General features: G+C 44.6%; 1 protein-coding gene across 4 annotated transcripts in view; it reads right to left on the bottom strand.

Moving 5' to 3' along the window:
* The window catches only part of FUBP3 (far upstream element binding protein 3), a 61245-nt gene extending 39939 nt beyond the window's left edge, over positions 1-21306 (bottom strand). For 2 of the 4 annotated variants that reach the window (XM_054500784.2, XM_054500786.2), the window contains exons 1-2: positions 18893-21306; positions 3142-3247 (exon numbers count right to left, since the gene is read on the bottom strand). In XM_054500784.2, the coding sequence (XP_054356759.1) occupies positions 3142-3247; positions 18893-18976 (190 nt within the window). In that variant the 5' untranslated portion in view covers positions 18977-21306. The remainder of the gene's footprint in view (positions 1-3141; positions 3248-18892) is intronic. The other 2 variants (XM_063649957.1, XM_054500785.2) reach the window with 2 other exon arrangements.
* Between the last annotated feature and the right edge of the window lie 972 nt (positions 21307-22278).

Here is a 22278-nt window from a genome sequence, read left to right as displayed (position 1 = left end):
ACAAAACAGAAAATCCACCCCAGGGCCACTGGAACTAAGATAACCATTTAAACTACTTATCCAAAATAGTACGCTGTGATCTTTTTATATTTGACTGGTGTTAGTGATTCCCTAGGCCAAATAGGGATGATTGCATTATCTGCATTTTTGCCTTAGCAGAAAGCTGTAATGCAAAGTAACCTTTTTACCTTTTCCAGGCAATCATACTTTGGTTCCTCTTGAGACAGCAACGTAAAAACAAAACTAAGTTGTCTGCCTCTGTGCACACACCTCACTAACGGACAGTGTCTCTTTGGCCCAGTGTTTCCAGAAATTGAGATCAATATATTTCACAACTCATTCAGCCTTTCACAACAATTTCACAATTCAGTCTTGTTTTTTTCACCCACTGCCTGGTGCTGAAGGGTTGAAACTTGTGCTTGCAGTGAGCAGGTATCTGCTGCATCCTCTGCATAATGAATACCTAAATATTTGCAAATGAAACTCTCTAGCATCTTGCAGACATTTTTCTCCCATTAGTCCATTGCACGTACATTTGAAAGAAATTAGCACTAATAAAGAGATTATCAGTATTGATAAAGAGAACTGGGTCACAGGCAGATGTAGCTGACTTGGCCAAGATCACCCAGTAGGTCCAGAATCTCACTTAAAACCTCGGGTTCATTATTATATTGCGTATTTTCACTTCTTTGTTTTGATAACCATATTTTTTTCCATGTCTACCTTTTGGGGAATAAGTCTTTACAAACAGAAAATGACCACGGTTTATCTTTTTCTTCCCTCTAAATATGAAGCCCTCCTATAGCAAGAAGGAAAGTTTCTGTGTCGTGCTGAATCTCTCATCCTCCCTGAACACCTGGTCTTAGGTAACAACAGGCTGTATTTGAAGAATAAGGAATTTCCCTCAGGCTTCTTACATTCTGCATTACAGCTCGATAAAATTAATCCTGTTTTCTGTTGAGCACTGTTTAAATAACAGGATTACACATATTGTTTTTTTCTCCAAGCTGTTCTCCACGTGTAGAATTTGAGTTCTGCGTTGATCTCAGCATCTGGGGACTGCCACAGCCCCTTTTTGTCAGTTGTCTTCTGGTAGGGGTAAGGTCACTGGGCCACTCTCTTAAGAGAGAGAATGTGAATAAGCAGATCGTGTGAAGGGAAGTGATGTTCATGTTTACCTGGCCACCTTCTAGGCTCACAGTCTTGCTGATGGTGTGATGAAAAGTTTAGAAAAGCAGAGGCAGACCAAGCAGCCGGAATTCTGGCACATTTTTCTTAGCAATAAAGATTTCCAAAGGCTGTATAGCTGTTTGTTTGGTTTGGCTTGGGTTTTCTTTGACAGAGGCTACCAGATCACTTCTTTAGCAACATGAACTTTCTAACTTTCCCTTGAAGCAGGGTTCTTTAACCTTTACGAGGTTAAAGTTCAGTCCTCTAGAACTTTTTGGAGGTGTTATTTGGGTCTATCTAAAAACACTTCAACTCAGCCATAAAAAAGAATGAGATCCAGTCATTTGCAACAACATGGGTGGAGCTGGAGATTATGTTAAGTGAAATAAGCCAGGCGGAGGAAGACAAAAATTACATGTTCTCACTTATTTATGTGATATAAAAATCAAAACAGTTGAACCCATGGAAATAGAGAGTAGAAGGATGGTTACCAGAGGCTGGGAAGGGTAGTAGGGGGCTAAGGGGACTCGGTGGGGAGGGGGGTTAATGGGTACGAATAAGACCTACTATTTGATAGCACAACAGGGTGACTATAGCCAACAATAACTTAATTGTACATTTTAAAATAAAGAGAGTAACTGGATTGTTTGTAACTCAAAAGATAAATGCTTGAGGGGATGGATACCCCCATTTTCCATGAGGTGCTTATTTCACATTGCAAGCCTGCATCAAAACATCTCATGTACCCCATAAATATATACACCTATGCACTCACAAAAATTACAAATAAAATAAAATACTTCAACTCTTAAGTTAACTAAAAAGAACCTTAACACAGGGTTTATTCAGGACACTGAGATTTGCGAACAAGTCTATGAACTGGAGGATTTAAAAATGTACTGGGAGGTGTGGTGGCTCATGCCTGTAATCCCAGCTACTTGGGAGGCCGAGGTGGGAGGATCACTCGAGCCCAGGAGTTCAATAGCGCCACTGCACTCTAGCCTGAGCAGAGTGTGATCCCATCGCTAAGGGGGGATTAAAAAAAAAACAAGAATTCCTAGAGACCAGAGAAATGAGTCATGGCCAATTATATTTTTCTATGTACATAAAAACATGCACTTTTGGGAGAAAAGATTATATAATACATACTGTTCTACATCTTCATTTTTCACATAATAATACATCACAGAAATATGTACAAACATAAATGATTGGGTACATAGTGACAGAAAAAGAACACAGAGAACACACCGACTCACTCAACTACGTGCAAATTCATGTCAATCTAGTATACTTCACTATCTCTTCTATAGTAACGGAGACAAAATATGATAAAGATGTCCCAGCTCTCTAAAGAAACACATCTGATAGATACTCTGCCAGAGTGCTGGGGATGGGCACTTCTAAGTGTTCTCAAATTCTTTTTGGGATGGAGTAGGGTACATAAACCAGCCAACAAAACAACAAATAAACGAATTAAAGCAAAGGGATGCTTCTAGAAAAAGCCTGACATAAATGGGAATGGTGAAAAAGCTGGCAGCTAGACTGCAGAAAGGTGACCATTCTTCTCTTTCTTTAAGGTCAAGATGTAGCCACAGCTTCCCTAGAGCCATGCACCAAATCGTAGCTTTTCTGTGGAGAAAGCGGGAACTTCAATTCCCATGCGCACTGAAAAACGGAGTTAGGCTAAATCAAACAAAATTCTCAAATAGGTCAAATTACTTCCAAGCTGATGCTCAGGGGCCAAGTCTTTATCTCAGAGCCCAGTGAAAAGATTTCTGTATTATCAAGGCAAACAGGAACTCAAATGCTGAAGAACTGCTGAGAAAAATCATCCTAAATACTTCCCTTCAACCATTCTTCTCAACAGAGTGACACTTCAGAGAGTCGTTAAGGTAATGGCTGACAAATTCAAATTTAACTGGCAGGTTCACTACCACCTGAAAGGCAAAGATATTTCTGGCAACTTACCTCCATCATCCAAGGGCCGTTTTTGTACTCCATATCCATATACTGAGGGGTCCACTAGAGGTGTGGAATTATTCAAGTGAGGAATTGAATCAATTTTAGCAGCAATCTACAGAGAGAATCAGATTTAAACACTCAGTAACAAACCATGGCTCTATCTGAGGGAGAAAGACAAGTGTCCTCTTTAAAGGGCTGTTATCCCATTTCTCCCCGACCTTGATTAATGGAAGGCAGCACCGCAAGAGCACAAATACTTTTCACTGTTAAGTGAGTTTTCTTTCGGTCTTAATAACATGTCTTTAGAGTACTTTCAAAAATGTGTCTCTACAAGCAAATTAGTATTCTTTTTTTTTTTTTTTTTGAGATGGAGTTTCGCTGTTGTTGCCCAGGCTGGAGTGCAATGGCGTGACCTTGGCTTACCGCAACCTTTGCTGCCCGGGTTCAAGCGATTCTCCTGCCTCAGCTTCCCAAGTAGCTGGGATTACAGGCATGCACCACCACGCCCAGCTAATTTTGTATTTTCAGTAGAGACGGGGTTTCTCCATGTTGGTCAGGCTGGCCTCGAAATCCCAACCTCAGGTGATCCGCCCGCCTTGGCCTCTCAAAGTGCTGCGTTACAGGCGTGAGCCACTGCACCCAGCCGCAAATTAGTATTTTTAAGTCACCACTTAATATATAGGCATGTCACATCTTAAGAAGAAAAAAAAAAAGGAAAGCCAACAATTGAAGAACTTTCTTCAAAAAGTTTAGCTTTTCTCACAGGGTTCGCTTATGCAACAAATTCCCCAAGAAAGGCCTCATGTGCTCATATGTGACAAACGGGTCTCACTCTGTCATCTAGGCTGGAGTGCAGTGATGTGATCATTGTTCACTGTACCCTCAATTTTCCAAGCTCAAGTCATCCTCCCACCTCAGCCTCCCAAGCAGCTGAGACTACAGGTACGCACCACCACGTCCAGCTAAATTTTTTTAAATTTATTTTTTTTTTTTTGAGATAGAGTTTTGCTCTTGTCACCCAGGCTGGAGTGCAATGGCACGACCTCAGCTCACTGTAACCTCTGCCTCCTAGGTTCAAGTGATTCTCCTGCCTCAGCCTCCCGAGTAGCTGGGATTACAAGCATGCACCACCATGCCTGGCTAATTTTTGTATTTTTAGTAGAGACGGGATTTCACCACGTTGGCCAGGCTGGTCTCGAACTCCTGACCTCAGGTGATCTGCCTGCCTCGGCCTCCCAAAGTGCTGGGATTACACATGTGAGCCACAGCGCCCGGCCTATTTTTTAAATTTTTAATACAGATGAGGTCTCAATATGTTGCCCAGGCTGGTCTTGAACTCCTGAGCTCAAGCAATCCTCCTGCCTCACTCTCACAAAGTGCTGGAATTAGCACTTTGGCTAATCCCATGGCTCAAAGGTGTGAGTCATGGTGCCCAGCCTGACAATGCTTTAGGAATACACCCATCCTATAAACTTGAATGTCTATAAACTGATGTGTGATCTATAGAGATGTAACATAAGCTTGTCTTTACTGGAAGTGTCCAAACAATTTCAGAAGGATTCCTGCAGCAGAGAAAGGGAGACGATCTCTAAGAGCTATTTCAACTTGTAATATTTATTATCAGTGAAAGGACAGAACATAGCTGTTAAAAATTTCCCCCCAGAAACAAATGGTAGGCAGAACTTCTTACTTATCTACTTATTCTCAGCAGGAAATTACATGTGATCTTCATAATAAAGCAACTCTTTCATTTAACCAAAGGAATATTTACAGCAACTGCTCTTGATGTTAGTCCCTCAGTTAAAGTTAATAAACAGGGGTCTATCAAGGGGCAGCTAGCACAGCTGTGCCCCAGAGCAAAGTCTTCAGTGGTAGTTCTGAGCTAGTCCAAATGTTCCCAGAAGTCTCACACCTATTGAGACCAACAGAAATTACCTGAAACAAATAAACAACCAAAGACAATCACGATACTGAAAAACAAATGCAGGATTTAAACAGCAGACATCATCCCTTACATTTATGAGTTCTGTGATGTTGAGGCAAGTCTCCTTCCTCTCTGCATGATGCCCCAGGGTAATACCATATATTTCACAGTTTTTGAAAAGATAATAAGATTCCTGAAGGCAGAGGAATACTTGAACACACGACAAATACTAGGGTTGTAAAACAAGGCAATTCACCCAACAAATGTTAAGTACCTACTGTGTGATGGGCTTTTTGAGGCACTGGAGCTTTTGTGGTGAAGGAGAACCACCAGGCCTGGTACTTAAGAGTCAGCAGCTGGGGGAAGTTAAAGGTAAACCAGGTAATCAATAAACTGATCATTTCAGCAGGTGATAAGCATTACCACAGTAAGAGAAGATAATGTCACACAGAGCGTGCTTAGGAAGCTGCTTTAAATGGGGTGAATGGGCAGGCCATTGTGAGGAGTGACATCTGAGTCCCACGTGATGATGAGGAGCTGGCTACATAAAAATCTGAGAAAGTATGTTCTAGGCAGAGGAACTTGTACAAAGGCCCTGAAGCAGGAGCAAGCTTGGTAGGCATGAGCCTGGAAAAGAAGTCAATCTTGCCAGTGTGGAAGGAACTAGATATGTTCCAAAGGTGGGTAGTTCACACTGGACCTTTTCAGGTCATAGTGAGGAGCTTGGACTTTATAGGAAGGCTGATGGGCAGCTACTGCAAGTCTTAAGCAGGAGAGTAACATGCTGATTTATGCTTCTAAAAGATCTCCAGCCAAAAGCATGGTGGCTAGCAAAGGTAACTCCAGCACTTTGGGAGGTCAAAGCAGGATGACTGCTTGAGGCCAGGAGTTCTAGACCAGCCTGGGCAACACAGCAAGACCCCCATCTCTACAAAAAATAAAAAAGTAGCTGTGCGTGGTGGTGCGTTCCTGTAGTCCTGGCTACTCAGGAGGCTGAGGCAGGAGGACTGCTTGAGCCGGGGAGTCTGAGGTTACAGTGAGCTATGATCAAGCCACTGAACTCCAGCTGGAAGATGGAGCGAGACCCCATCTCCTTAAAACAACAACAGAAAACAACAAACAAGATCCCCTTGACTGCTAGGAGACAAGATAGGAAGAAGGAAGGAAGGAAAAGATAGTCTAAGCCAGACTCAGCCTTAGGAGATATTACTGTAGTCTAGGCCAGGGCTTGGCAATCTACCGCTGGTGAACCACTTGCCTTTGTAATTAAGAGTTTTGTTAGAACACAGCCACACTCATCTCAGAGTGAGACTCTTGACTCAAAAGCAAAACAAAAAGACAAGCTCATATGACATTATCCCGGCTCCCTTTAAATGACGCCTCTGGGCTTCCAGATCTTTTACCTTCCTTATTTTATTTTTGAGATGGAGTCTTGCTCTGTCGCTCAGGCTGGAGTGCGGTGGCGCAATCTCAGCTCACTGCAACCTCCATCTCCTGGGTTCAAGCAATTCTCCTGCCTCAGCCTCTTGAGTAGGCTGGGATTCCAGGCATGTGCCACCATGCCTGGCTCATTTTTATATTTTTAGTAGAGACGGAGTTTCACCATGTTGGGCAGGCTGGTCTCGAACTCCTGACCTCAGGTGGTCCACCCTCTTCGGCCTCCCAAAGTACTGAGATTACAGGCGTAAGCCACCGTGCCTGGCCCTTTTCTCTTCCTTCTAAAGTAGCTAAACTGTATTCCTGAGTCCTTGGCCTGCCTTCTAATGTATGTAGTAGTTTCATGTCATTTTTTCCTCCAAAGCCGCCATGATAAAAGTGTTTCGACAGCTTCCTATTCCTAATTTAGATTAAATCAACAAGTGTTCTTCCAAAATGTGACTGAGCCTTTCAGGTTCCTTCTTAATTCATGCTTACTTCATTACCTACAATTTGGGAAATTTCCACTATGAGAGAAGTAGTACAGAATAACAGTTGAGATACAGCGCTGAAGTGAGGAAACTGCATTTGAACCCTGGTTAAACAAATGCTGGGTATGAGTTCAACATTACAATGTATAAATTACATTTATACTACGGTGTAGACTATGTTACATTATCCTGTAAAGAAGCAATATACTCCTTCATTCTTCCACATACTACCTTGTTCCAAAAAATGATTTTAAATGCCTAACAGAATTAAAATGTAATGAGTGCTACTCTGCTAAAACCGCTTTAAATATGCTATCTCACTTATTCCTCACCATGATTCTCTAGGAGGTTCTTGGCTCACTGCAACCTCTGCCTCCTGGGTTCAAGAGATTCTCCTGCCTCAGCCTCCCGAGTAGCTGGGGTTACAGGCATGCGCCACCATGCCTCGATAATTTTTGTGTTTTTAGTAGAGATAGAGTTTCACCATGTTGGCCAGGCTGGTCTCAAACTCCTGCCCTCATGATCCGCCCGCCTCGGCCTCCCAAAATGCTGGGATTACAGGCGTGAGCCACCGCACCCGGCCTTATTATTTCCATTTTAAGACAATAAAAACTGGGGCTCAGACATTGAGTGACCTGCCCAAAGTCACCCATCTTATAACTGGCAGAAACAGGCTGCTCTATTTTATTCCTTTCTTAATAAACTTGCTTTCAGTTTACCAAAAAAAAAAAAAAAAAAAAAAAGTGGCAGAAACAGTATTCAAACCCAGGTCTTCCTGACTCTGCAGTCCAAGTAAATAGTACATCGAAGGTTCAGTGATACGGCAAAAACCATAAAGGAGGTACACAAATCATTAAAGTTAGAAAACATTAATTTTCTATTTTCAATTAATTATTCCCAGTGCACATTTTCAAGACTAAAATTCTCTGACCACTTGGCTGCTCCCTTCCCTCCACTTAATATTTTCATAAACATATCTCAGTTCCCAAGGACTTAAATAAAGCCTGATTTCCAGTGCACAGAGCCCAAGCAATTCTTCACATAATTGATCATTTTAAACAGTAGTTACTTAAGGGAAGTGAGGTACAGTCCTCAGTTCATAATGCTGTAGGCCAGGAGATAAAAGCCAGGATGGTCCACAAAACCAAGGCCACTCTCCTCCTTATGTGCAAGCGTGACCTTGAGAGGACTCTGCTACCAATTTTCTACCACACAAGTTATTTTTCCCCTTTTTAGGGGGAGGCAAATGGGTTATCTCACTACCCATGCTATTTTAAGCACAGTGATAAATGAAAAATAAATCAACGTCACAGACACTTAACTACCAGTAGTTACTGGGAACTCAGGGGAGGAGAGTACTGGACCAGGAATCAGTCAACAGTCCTGATTTTCCAGCCACTTCTTCCCGCATGTGACCTTGGGCAATACCTTTAAGAGCCTTGCTCCTTGGTGTCTTCACCTGTAAAATGCAGAGGCAGACTAAACCAGTGTTTTCCCAAGAAAAATGCACAAGGTGATCTTGGGAGGTACATAGATGAATGTTTTTAAACTTCCATTGTTCTTACAATTACCTTCTATGCATGACAAAGTTTTCCACTTATGATACTGACTTATTCCCTTTTAAAAAACATTTTAGAGGCATGTGTTCTCAGGATCTCCTTGGGGGTATGTCACAGGCTAAAAAAAAAAAAAAAAAAATTACATAGGCCAGGTGTGGTGGCTCATATCTGTAATCCCAGCACTTGGAAGGCTGGGGTAGGAGGATCGTTTGAGCCCAAAGTTTGACATCAGCCTGGGCAACATAGCGAGGCTTTATCTCTACAAAAACAAAAACAAAAAAACCTAGCTGAGTGTGGTGGTGTGAGCCTGTAGCCTTAGCTTCTTCGGAGGCTGAGGCAGGAGGATCCCTTGAGCCCAGGAGTTCAAAGTTATAGTGAACTATGGTTAAGCCACCACACCATAGCCTGTGTAAGAGCAAGACCCTGTCCCTTAAAAAAAAAAAAATACATATATATATGTATATATATGTGTATATATATGTATGTGTATATGTGTGTGTGTGTGTGTGTGTGTGTGTGTGTGTGTGTGTGTATGCATACATATTTAAAATAAACCTGGCTGGGTGCGGTGGTTCATGCCTGTAATCCCAGCACTTTGGGATGCCAAGGCTGGTGGACCACTTGAACTCAGGAGTTCAAGACCAGCCTGGCCAACATGGTGAAACCTCGTCTCTACTAAAAATACAAAAATTAGCTGGGCATAGTGGTGCATGCCAATAATCCCAGCTACTCAGGAGGCTGAGGCAGGAGAACTGCTTGAACCCAGGAGGTGGAGATTGCAATGAGCCGAGACCGAGTCATTGCACTCCAGCCTGGTGACACAGCAAGACTCCGTCTCAAAATAAATAAATAAATAAATAATCTAAATTTAAGAATATTAAATAGTCTATTGAAGGTTCAATGATATGGCAAAAATCATAAAGGTGGTACACAGATCACTAAAGTTAGAAAACATGACAATTAATTATTTCCAGTACACATTTTCAAGACTAAAATTCTCTGACAAGTTTCATAACCAAAGTAGATCACCTCATAAATCCAAATAACAAGTTGCAAATAGCCCAACTTCATACTTATTAGAACTCTATACCAATTAGAAATAGGCAAAGCCACCTGAATGCCATCCACATACGTGTCCCTGCTACTCAACAGGGATCCTGTTGATTGGCATGGATACAGCAAGCAGAGGTGAAGGCTCACACCAGCATCGAGGGTGTGGGACCCAACTTGCTTCCCCAGACCCTGCGTGGCACAGCCACCCAGAGAGGTCCTGCCTGGGAGAAAGGTAGGTTGGACTGCAAGACTCTACTCCCCACAGTGGCAAGAAACAGTATGCAGCCAGGGAAGTAGCCCCGTGGCAAAGAACAAGTTCCTAAGACAGGCTTGGAGTCATGGGCCCCAGGGGCAGGTCCCAGTCCTGCATCCCACTACCTAATGTTACAAAGAAGACAGTGCATCAAACATATTGCCTACTAAGTGCCTGACAGTGCCCTCATTTAATTGTCACAGTGACCTTCTAAAGTAGCTACTATTCTCCTTACTGTGGGACTTGGAACCAGTTTGCCTGGAATTGTATCCACACGGATAACAAGATAACAAATGTAAAGCACTAGAAACAATGCCAGGTGCACAGTAAGCAACCAGAAATGCTTGCTATTTTAACCTCTTATTGAAGAACAATGACACAGAAAAATACATGGATCATAAGTTTATAGCTCACTGAATTTTTGGACACTAAAATACCTATGCAACTAGCACCTAGATCAAGAAACATCACCAGGACCCCAGAAGTCTGCCTCATGCCCCCTTTAGTCACTACCCACCCCACCACCCAGGGTAACCTCCTAATTTCTAATACTATTGTTTTTAAAATTATTACTATCATCAACTATTTCTGCATACAGATGAGAAAACTAAGACTGAAAGAAGTTAAATAACTTGTCCAAAGCCAAACTAGTAAGTGGCAGAACCAGAACTTGAACTCATACTGTCTGAACCTCAAGTTTGTCTCTTAATAATCACATCACAATGCCACTCCCCGGGAGTTTTGTGACCATCAAATGAAAGAACATATATAAGAATCCTTGCCTGGCACCCAGCACAACATGGGCTCGATGAATGAGAACTATTGTTGTCATCAGAGATGGAGCCCCGGCTGATCCTGCCCTGCTTACTTGCAATAACTGAAATAAAGAATTCTATGACAATTGAATAAGATGCAGCTCTTCTTGGGAGGTTTTCCTGACAACCTCATCTCTCCTATGCTTAGGCAGAATTAAATACTCCCACATTTGTGTTTGCAAATCACCTTATAAACTACATCTAAATAGCATACTCTCACTGAGTATGTTATGTTGGTTATACTGTCTCCCCACTATCAGAGCTGAGGATTGGATCTGTCTCCATCATCTTGGTATCCTTAAGACAGAGTCCTTAATTAGGAGCCCCAGGGTTTAGTTTTAGAGAATTCATGACTTCCCAAAATTACATCCCAAACTATTTAAATATTTCTGGGGAGTAGTTCAAAGTTTCAGGAGTCTCAGAAAGGTCCACGTTCTGAAAAAGTTAAAGAACTTCCCTAATGCATAGCAAAATGCTTGGCACATAGAAGGTGCTCATTAAACACCTGCTAAATTTAAAGTGGATATGGAGAGGCCCACCTGTAGGCAGAATGCTAAGATGATCACTCTATGCTGAAATACTGTTCCAGGTGGGTCACTCCCACCAAAGGCCCTAAATGTGACACGCCCATTAGCTTTCCCTTTCCATTCCATCGAATTCCACCAACAATCCTCCAATGATCTGTTTAAAGACTGATAGGCTGGGCTCGGTGGCTCACACCTGTAATCCTAGCACTTTGGGAGACCAAGGCGGTGGATCATGAGGTCAGGAGATCGAGACCATCATGGCCAACATGGTGAAACCCCATCTGTACAAAAAATACAAAAATTAGCTAGGCGTGATGGTGCACGCCTGTAGTCCGAGCTATTTGGGAGGCTGAGGCAGGAGAATCACTTGAACCCGGGAGGTGGAGGTTGCAGTGAGCCGAGATCATGCCACTGCCCTCCAGCCTGGTGACAGAGTGAGACTCCATCTCAAAAAAAAAAAAAAAAAAAAAAGCCAGGTGTGGAGACTCACGCCTGTAATCCCAGCACTTTGGGAGGCTGAGGCGGGTGGATCACGAGGTCAGGAGTTTGAGACCATCCTGGCTAGCACGGTGAAACCCCATCTTTACTAAAAACACAAAAAATCAGCCAGGCATGGTGGCGGGCACCTGTAGTCCTAGCTATTCAGGAGGCTGAGGCAGGAGAATGGCGTGAACCTGGGAGGCTGAGCTGGCAGTGAGCCGAGAAGATCACGCCACTGCACTCCAGCCTGGGCAATGGAGCGAGACTCCGTCTCAAAAAAAAAAAAAAAAAGACTGCTGCTTCAGCCACCTCTTTGAGATGAAAAACCACCCAACTACCTCTGCTAAGGAACCAAGTCCTTCCTAAAATGCAGAGGGCATGGGTCCGTGAACTACTGCATATATCAACTATATGTACCTCTGAGAAAACTGCTTTATCTCCCTCTGGGTCATTATTTTCAAATATAAAATGAGAATTAATAGCCCTTATTAGCTGGGCATGGTGGCAGCTACTGGGGAGGCCGAGGCAGGAGGATCGCTTGAGCCTGAGAGGCAGAGGTTGCAGTGAGCCGAGACTGCGCCACTGCGCTCCAGCCTGGGTGACAGACAGAGATCCTGTCTCAATTTATAAAAAAAAGAGAGAGAGAGAATTAATAGCCCCGGTCCTGTCTTACCTGGTGGAAGACTGAATTCCACAATAAGATAAAACCACTTACAAACTTGTCTTACTTATCTTTGTACTGGCTCAGCATCCAGCAAGGGGCCTTGGACTCAGCAGATCTTCAATTAATTGTAAGTAATCTAAATCAAATCACTACTTCTAATCACACTACTCAGTCTTGCAAGTGATCTGTAACCATCTGGTATTAGAATAAAAATGTAGGCTGGGAACGGCGGTGCATGCCAGCTACTTGGGAGTCTGACGTGCGAGGATCCCTTGAGCCCAGGAGATCCAGGCTGCACTGAGCTGTGATCGTGCCACTGCATTCCAGCCTGGACAACATAGCAAGACTTTGTCTCAAGAAAACCCAAAACCAACAAACAAAATCTTTATAACGAAACTCCAAATGCAGAGCATTTTCAATTGGGATGATTCTAAGATAAAGTTATCAGAATAAAGACTACAGAGAAAATAAGGAGAGAGAGGGGAGTATGAATAGACAGCAGATACAACATGAGAAAGCACAAATAACATGGTGAGCTTTTTCCAGATCCAATTAGATGGACGCTGTGAATGTCTAAGGGTTTGAAGGGACTGCTGAAATTATCTAGCTCCACGTTTCCTGACGTTTGATGCACAGAATGTGATTTGGTTCCATGGAAAGAGGGCATGAAGTGATCTAACTTCAGGACATTTACAAAACACACCCTAAACCCTGTAGGAGTTAATGCACATAAGCATGTTAAAGGTTCTGAGAAGTCCTACAGTAAAGAAGCCAATTCACCTTTATTTAATCTTGTATTCCCCAAACTTAACTACCCAAGATTTCTTTTCCACGGAAGATCTTTAAACAGCCTATAGATCAAATGCTAGGAAAGGCCAACCCAGCCCAAGGTCATGCATCGGCTTAAAGGCGACTCAGACCTCCTACCTCTCCATCCAGAGCTCTTTCCATTAGAAATTTCAAATAAAAACCAGAGACGACTGACTCACAATTTACAAAAAAATAAGTAAAAAACTGTCAATTAGGCATCCCAAAGAACAGTATAAAACAATAGCAAGATGGCGGGAATGAAGACAACCCGGAGAGTGTGAATGCCTCATGTCAAAAATGCAACAGCTACTCAGCTCCTACCAATTATCGCTGTGCAGGCTGTGGGAGCAGTGTGGCCAGATCTTTTCTAGGGAAACTAGAAATCTTTTTTTTTTGAGACAGAGTCTCACTCTGTCGCCCAGGCTGGAGTGCAATGATGCAATCTCCACTCACTGCAACCTCTGTCTCCCAGGTTCAAGCAATTATCGTGGCTCAGCCTCTCAAGTAGCTGGGATTACAGGTGCATGCCACCACGCCTGACTCATTTTTGTATTTTAAGTGGAGGCAGGGTTTCACCATGTTGGCCAGGTTGGTCCCATCCTGCCCTCAAGTGATCTGCCTGCCTTGGCCTCCCAAAGTGCTGGGATTACAGGCATGAGCCACAGTACCTGACTGAAACTTTTTTTCTTTTTGAGATGGAGTCTTGCTCTGTTGCCCAGGCTGGAGGGCAGTGGCACCATCCCAGCTCACTGCAACCTCCACCTCCCGAGTTTAAGCAATTCTCCTGCCTCAGCCTCCCGAGTAGCTGGGATTACAGGCATGTGCCACCACGCCCAGCTAATTTTTGTATTTTTAGTAGAGGCGGGGTTTTGCCATGTTGGCCAGGCTGGTCTCAAACTCCTGACCTCAAGTGATCCACCTGCCTCAGCCTCCCAAAGTGCTGGGATTAGAGGCGTTAGCCACCATGCCCAGCCCGAAATCTCGCTTTTTTTTTTTTAAATGCAAAATCACTCTAGTTTTTTGTTTTTTGAGACAAAGTTTTACTCTTCACTCAGGCTTGAATGCAACGGCGCAATCTCGGCTCACTGCAGCCTCCGCCTCCCAGGTTCAAGCTATTCTCCCACCTCAGCTTCCTGAGTAGCTGGGATTACAGGCGCCTGCTACCACGCCCAGCTAATTTTTGTATTTTTAGCAGAGACGGGGTTTCGCCATGTTGACCAGGCTGGTCTCAAACTCCTGAGTTCAAGTGATCCGCCCACCTCAGCCTCCCAAAGTGCTGGGATTACGGGCGTGAGCCACCGTGCCCAGCCAAAAATCACTCTAGTTTTTAAGCGTTGGTGCTGTGTGGGTCAAAGAAAGCATGCCTGCAGGCCCACAGTAAGTCTTCTATAGCTCACAGGCCACAAGTTTGAGAACTGTGGTCTAAGTAAATTTCTATCTATGAAATAACTGGTGCTTCAGAAGAAACCAAAGTTTGGTAATACACATGGGCTATCAGATTTTAAAATAAAGACAGCCAGGCATGGGGGCATGGTGCCTCATACCCACCCCAGCACTTTGAAAGGCTGAGGTAGGAGGATTGCTTGAGGCCAGGAGTTGGAGACCAGCCTGGGCAACATAGTGAGACCCTGTCTCTACCCCAAAATAATTATATGATAAATTATCACATTATAAATGTTCTCACCTGCAAATGAGAAAAGCCTTAGAGACAAACAGTGGAATATATAGTTTATTTACTATCTACTTTCCAATACCCAGTGTGAAGTTCAGCACTTCCATTAACATGTGGTGGCGCATGCACACTCAGTGACGTCACCAAAACCCTTTAAGGAAGACTCACTCTGCCAGGTACTCTACTGGGTCCCAACAATGTAAAGCTACAGGAGCGGCCCATGGATTTCCTGCAGACACTAGTTTCCTTCGAGTGTTTACGAAAGCTAAAATGAGTGTACAGGCAGGAGTTAGTCCCTTGTGAAATGCTGACTTGAGCTATTCAATCACTGGACATGTACAAGACAGTCTCAGTGGAGTACCATTTAGATCTCTTGAGTGTTCAGTACACTTGACTGAACCAGGAGTCAAAACCATGTGTTAAATGAGCCTTGCAGGGCGAACCCACTGGCCAATGAATGGAGGCTTTTTTTTTAATGGTAGATATACAGTGTTCTCTTAAAAGGAAACTTAGTGCTTGTTCTAAAAAGTCAGAATCTTAAAGCATTAAAGTTCTAAATCAGCCCAGGATATACAGCACACATCCCAAATTATCTACTGCTCAGGCTTAAAGTGTGAAACAGCAGCACTGGGAGAGATTTTCAGGAGGACTGTGGAACTTCTGAGGCCCCACACCAATCAACAATTCCCCAAAATAGGTGCCAGTGAAGAAGAGGTTCGGGCCTAAAAATCTGTCAAAAGGTTACTTTCTACTGATTCTACAATGGCTTGGTCACACTCATTTGAGTGTAGTGCCACCATGATGCTGAACTCCATGAAGCACCATTTAGACTGCATTCTGTATCAACATTATATGCTGTAGTTATACAATCCAGAGGCATTGAGTGGGTCTATCTAGATCAAAACAGATCTAATGCTTTGTAAAGTCCTAAAAAGTATTAGTAGTTTCTCGGAGAACAATTTCTATTTAGGCGATAACTGGCAGACAGCTAGCTGGTCCAGCTTGTGGAAGGCTGCTGTCAACCTATAATGCACTGTGGCACTATCCTAACATGGGATTGCTCATGCATGATGACAGGTGCTACTAAATTATCAATGGTAGACTTTCTAGGAACATTTAAAAATACTTTTTAGGAGAATGGAACAACATAAACCAGACTTGGATCTACTCATCCAGAGGTCCCCTTGTAACCCGGGCAGACAGTCAGGATAGAAGTGCAGAGGACGGCCGTGGAACAGGATGAACTACTCAGGATTTTGTCTTATCTGAACTAGTTGAAGAAACACTACTTCTGCTAACCAGTCAATGACTTGGGAAAAGGACAAGATGTTTTTTAATATCCAGCAGTTTTTAGATCTTCATCCATGGAACTGAGTGAGATCACATTTCTTTTTTTTTTTTTTTTTGAGACAGCGTCTCGCTCTGTCACTCAGGCTGGAATGCAGCAGAGCGATCACAGCTCACTGCAGCCTTGATCTCCATGCTCAAGCTAGCCTCTTGCTTCAGCCTCCCAAACAGCTGAGACTGCAGGGGTGGGCCACCACATCCAGCTAATTTTTTAAATTTTTAGTAGAGACAAGGTCTCGCTATGTTGCCCAGGCTGGTATCAAATCCCTGAGCTCAAGCCATCCTCCTACCTCAGCCTCCCAAGTGCTGAGGTTACAAGCATGAGCCACTGTGACTTGCCCAGATCACATTTCTACTACCCTATAGAATGGATGTAAATTACCTGCTTGTGCCAAACATTAATTCACTAGACTTCACACTGCTGGGGAAAATGTTTATATTTTATTTGACATCTTCAGAGACTTCTTTTCAATCTAAGAATACCATGCTCAGAGTAAACTAACAACTGATGCACTTTGCTGCAAAGAGCCCAAAGGATATACACGGAGGCTTCAAGATGTCAGAGGGAAAGCCTAGTTGATAAGGTGTTGGACTTCACACACCAGACTTAATAGAAACTGCAGGTTCAAATCCCAGCAGGGTCAACTGAGACTCTATTACGCTCTGCTAGAAAACTGAGCATGAGACACTTTACTGCTCTTTGACAAATTTAAGAGGGCCTTACAGACTGTCTCTGGGGTTTATGAGGAGACATAAAAGGGGAAAAAGCTTTGTATTTAAATAAATATACTGTCTTTTAGTTCTGTTTAATGGGGAGAAAAATCACATCTCTGTAACATGCTGTGTACATAACAAAGAAACAGAACTATCACCTTCCAGATGCCCAAATGAGATCCTTTTAGTAAGTTTACCATCAGCATACAGTATTACAGATTTCTAACATTCCATTCTTGCCCAATGCAAATCTACATACAATAAACCTAAAATTACCGACCAACCTGTTTTTTTCTTTAGTTTTTAAAGGCCATCAAATCCTTGGAGATAGTATGGACCTCCAGCTGTTAACATTCAGAAGGAACACACTTACAGCCCTGTCTCCATTGGGCTTATTACTGCTCCAGTCAATGGTGCATTTCAGAGCTGAGAACAATTCCAATGAAGTTTTCACTGCTAGTAGTAAACACCACTGCTTCAACAATCCACATTAGGTCAGCATTTAACAGAGGGTCTCCCTCTGGAGCAGGTTGTCCAAGAATATGAGTTCAACCACTGGCTCAAGAGAAGCGGAATGTCTTCTCAATGGTTCAAAATTCACTTTATGTTCAACTACAGGCCTTCTGCAAACTGAGGATCTGAGCCCTTTAGGGCAGTGACTATAATTCTTCCCGGACACAGAAGGCCAACAAGGTGACTGTCACACATCAGCACAGAGCGAAAGCCATTACATATTAGTAGCCAGTGAGAAACAAGGTTCAGGACCCTGTACTGTAGAGGAGAGCACTGTAACACGCCAGCAAGCAGAGTGGTGGAAGGGGAGCTGGGTGGCATGTTCATCCATTACAGCCATGGGTGGATCTGAAGTCTAAGTAAGATGGATACTCACTACTGTACTGGTTGGCACCTAGGCAGTAAAGTAACAATTCATCAGATAAAATTTTAGGTGGAACCACAGGTTTGGAAAGTTCTGGGATCCAATATAATGTCTATAGGAGCATCAATATATAACATGAAAAGTCAGTATCAGGGAAACAGGTAGGGTTCCCTCCCCTGGAATACTGGAAAGAGATGTAAAGACCATATCTTCAAGCGCCCGAGTGAAGACCTTCTTCTAATACAATGACTCCTGTAGCTTTCTGTTAGGAATCAAGCAGTAATTAGTTACAGCCCAACTTTTAAAGTATCAGTGCGCTTACAATTACATAAGAAGAGAGGAGGACATAAGACACTTAAGACAGGAAGTTTAAGTGTTAGGGCTAACTTGTAAGTAAGTTTTAGATACAACTGAAGAACACGTTCTGTTCTAAGTACCATGCCAGAAGCCAATAAGTATTTTTGGCAGGTCCCATATTCATTCTCTGGGGAAGCCTGGAGCCTTTTAAAACCCAGTTAATTTAACTCTGACAAAATGCACGACATTGTCAGAGAGTAAAGTTTCAATGTCGGAATGAGGCCATATCATTCTCCCCAGCAGAGGCAAGCATGCCATGAGAAATTTCTACATCTTGGGGACCACCCCCACACATGTAACACCTCCCTCTCTCACCTCTCCAAAGAGCACCCTCACATATAAGATGCCCTCAAGTTCCTTCTACTCAACAGAAAGTCTAAAGACGACGTTCCCCAAGTTTTAACAAGCTACTGGGCGTGAGACAGCTGCTTTATGTCTACACCCAGATCCTCCCCGTGGGCTTTCCGGACCCCTCCCCTCGAGAGGTTCAGAACCCCGCGCTAGCTACACTGTGGGTCCAGGCTGGCCGCTGGGGCACGATGGGGCCAGACGCTCTAAGCAAACCCTTTCCCAGCGACTTCAGGCACCTGGGAGACCCGCCCGACAGGCCGGGCCTGGGCCTCGCAGTGGCGCCTTATCCCCCCAGCTCCTCCCGGTTGTAGGAACCCCATGGAACGGCCCGGCCCGGCTGAGACGTCGGTTCAGGCTGCCTCCCGCCCCGAGGCCCGAACCCCTCTTCCCCGCCCGCCAGGCCCCGCCTCGGGATCTCGTGCTCCTGCCAGCCGGCTGCGCCCGTACCTGCCGGACCCGGTGCAGGGCATCCACGAAGCCCTCGGCCTTCATCCCCACAGGAGCGCTCTGCCCCTGCACCAGCTCCGCCATTACCGCCCCCGCCGCCGTCGCCCCCGCCGCCGACGCCGCCGACGCCGCCGCTCGGCTCCCCGGTCCGGCCTCCCGCTCCGCTTGGGGACCCGTAGCCGGAAAAGGAAAGTCTCCCTACTTCCGGCGGAAGCGAAAGCCGGGACGGTCTCAGCTAGAGGAGCCGCGTCTGCGGGGCGGGGTCAGGGCACGTGACCTTCGACCGATCGGAAGTGGGGGCGGGACGGCAGCGCCGGGGTGGGCTCAGATCGCCAGACAGCCGTCGGTCTCCAGGGTCTGGTCGCGACCCTTCCCTTCCCGGGCGGGATTTGGTCCAGGATCGTCGATGGCGTCGACAGGTCCCCGAGGCTCGGATGTGGTCCCGAGGTGTCCGCTGTCGGCCGTTTGGAATCTCGGAGGGACTGACGTGGCTCTCCCAAGACGGCACCCCGAACAGTCGTGGTTCATCAAAAGCCTGGTCCTGGGCAGCCCCTCCCTGAAATGGCTGTTGGTTGGGAATTTGGGGGCTGAGCGCTTTGAAAGGGCATTGGGACAGCATCACAGAATGTCAGTGCCCCACATTTGCGGGGAGTCCCGGGCCCCAGTTCTTACACTGCAATTTGCATGAGGATGGGCCGCCGCCACTTCCGCCTGGGGTTGCCTGGTGACGCCCCCAGGAGGGACGCGCCCACTGAAAAGCCAGCGTGGTGTCCTCTTACACGGTCCTTCACAAACTCTGGGACTCTGGGGGTGCAGGAAATACCACAGGACCGTCATTACTCGCATACCTGCTGAGTCACAACTGCATTGCAGGAGGCTTCTTGGAACGCCTATGTAACTTTCATGGAAGTGACCAGGTATAGATCTTCTACAGCAAGGAAGGAATCTTAGTGCTAGAATTCAGTTGAGCCTTTGAGTTGGCTTTTCTTATAAGTGAGCAAACAAGTAACAAGGTTTAGGGGGCGCCCATTTTTGTGTTAGCATGATTGCCCTCGTGTTGAATATTTCCCAAGCCCTATTATGATAAGGAGTTGGACTTAATGAAGAACCATGTTGTCAAACATCTTATGCCCATCTTGAAGTTGTGAAGGAAGATGAGCACCAAGAAAAGGAAATAAAATCCAATATGGGCCGGGTGCAGTAGCTCACGCCTGTAATCTTAGCAGTTTGGGAGGGCAAGGCAGGCAGAACTCTTGAGCCCAGAAGTTCAAGACCAGCCTAGGCAGCATAGTGAGACCCCGTCTCTACAAAAAATATAATTAGCTGGGCGTGGTGGCATACACCTGTAGTCCCAGCTACTTGGGAGGCCGGAGGGGGAGGATCACCTGAGCCCTGGAGGTCAAGGCTGCAGTGAGCTATGATCCCGCCACTGCAGTACAGCGTGGGTGACAGAGCAAGACCCTTTCTTGGGGAAAACAGTCCCATATAACTTTCCTTGATGACCCCACCCTCACCACCCCTCACTGTGTCATTATGCCAAGAGAGCTTTGGGCATTCTGAAGAAGTATGAGGAATACTTGACCAATAACCAAAGCATAGTTTTTTATTTGTTAATGACTTCTCTCCTAGACTGTCAGTTACTTTAGAGCAGAGACTTACTTTTCCCTGTATTCCTAGGGTTTGGCACATAGTAGGTGCTTAGTAAACTTATTTTGCATTCAATAATGCCAAGTAGAATAATTAATAGATTATGGCAAAATAAAAGAATTTGGAAAAATTGCAAGATTGAAGATCACTTTCAGGAAAAATGTTCCAACCCCTGTTCAAAAGTACATAGCTTGCTGTGTTGTTGAAGTGCCAGCATGAGGAGGACCATTCCAACACATCCATTTATTGCCCATTCTGGGTGTGTTGAACGTTTTAACTTTGCTATGCTTGTAAAAATCAAGGAATGGCAATGGTATCAACTTTCATGAACACAGTCGTTCAACTGAACCAAGTATCAGTGATAACTTCTGTTTTGAATTTTAGAAATATATCTCTGAGGTTAGAATGTTGATTCATGCATATTCCAGCTGGCTTTCCCTATGAGTATAAATAGGGAAAGCAAGGCTATTGGCCCAAATGTAAGTTATATTCCAAGGTTTGGTCCAAAGACCAGAGAATCCCTAAGTAGGAAGACAGAGTTTTGTTTCCCCTCTTTTACTGGTTGAGTAACTTTGAGCAGGTCACTTATATTTGGGGGCACAGAAGGTGAAGATGACCCTGAGCTTGTCATGTCCACTGTTAATTGTTCTGCTAACACCCTAGACTTCATCAGCTTGTTATAGCACTTATCGCAGTTGCTTTTAAATCATCATGCAGTCATATGTTTATTGTCTGCCTTTTCCACTAGAATAAAGCCTCTGCTGACATAAGGTGTATGTTTGTCTTGTTAATTGCTCTCCCTACCACTTAGCACCAATGCCTGGCATTTGGTTGGCTCTCGGTATTTGTGAAATGAATGAATGAGATGATCTTGTCCAAAGAAGACAGGGAAAGATTCTTAGAGGTTAAAAAAGAAAAATTCGGCCGGGTGTGGTGGCTCACACCTGTAATCCCAGCACTCTGGGAGGCCGAGACGGGCAGATTACCCGATGTCAGGAGTTCAAGACCAGCCTGACCAACATGGTGAAACCCCATCTCTACTAAAAATACAAAAAGTAGCAAGGCATGGTGGCGGGCACGTGTAATCTCAGCTACTGGGGAGACTGAGACAGGAGAATCGCTTGAACCCAGGAGGCAGAGGTTGCAGTGAGCTGAGAATGTGCCATTGCACTCCAGCCTGGGCAAGAAGAGCAAAACTTTGTCTCGAAAAAAAAAAAAAAGGCCGGGTGCAGTGGCTCACAGGCAGATCACCTGAGGTCAGGAGTTCAAGACCAGCCTGGCCAACATAGTGAAACCCTGTCTCTACAAAAAATACACACACACAAAATTAGCCAGGCGTGGTGGCGGGTGCCTGTAATCTCAGCTACTCGGGAGGCTGAGGTGGGAGACTCACTTGAACCTGGGAGGTGGAGGTTGCAGTGAGCTGAGATTGTGACACTGCACTCCAGCCTGGGCGACAGAGCGAGACTCAGTCTAAAAAAAAAAAGAAAGAAAAGAAAAATCCACATACTGTGGTTGTGACTAGTTTTGCAAACCATTCCTATTGATAACATTGCAATGCCTCTAGATACTAGAAGCCACGCTAAAATGAAACTGTATCAACGAGGAGAGTCTAGGTTATGCTACAGTAACAAGCCTTAAAACCTCAGTAGCTTACAACAATACAGGTTGTTTCTCACTGGATACATGAACACGGTGGTGCCTCCACTACATGTCCTGTTTACTCTTCAGCCAAGGCT

The sequence above is a fragment of the Pongo pygmaeus genome, chromosome 13 (genome assembly GCF_028885625.2).
Source record: "Pongo pygmaeus isolate AG05252 chromosome 13, NHGRI_mPonPyg2-v2.0_pri, whole genome shotgun sequence".
NCBI lineage: Eukaryota > Metazoa > Chordata > Mammalia > Primates > Hominidae > Pongo > Pongo pygmaeus.
The sequence above is the reverse complement of the archived record's forward strand: the minus strand, read 5'-3'. Positions and strand labels throughout refer to the sequence as shown.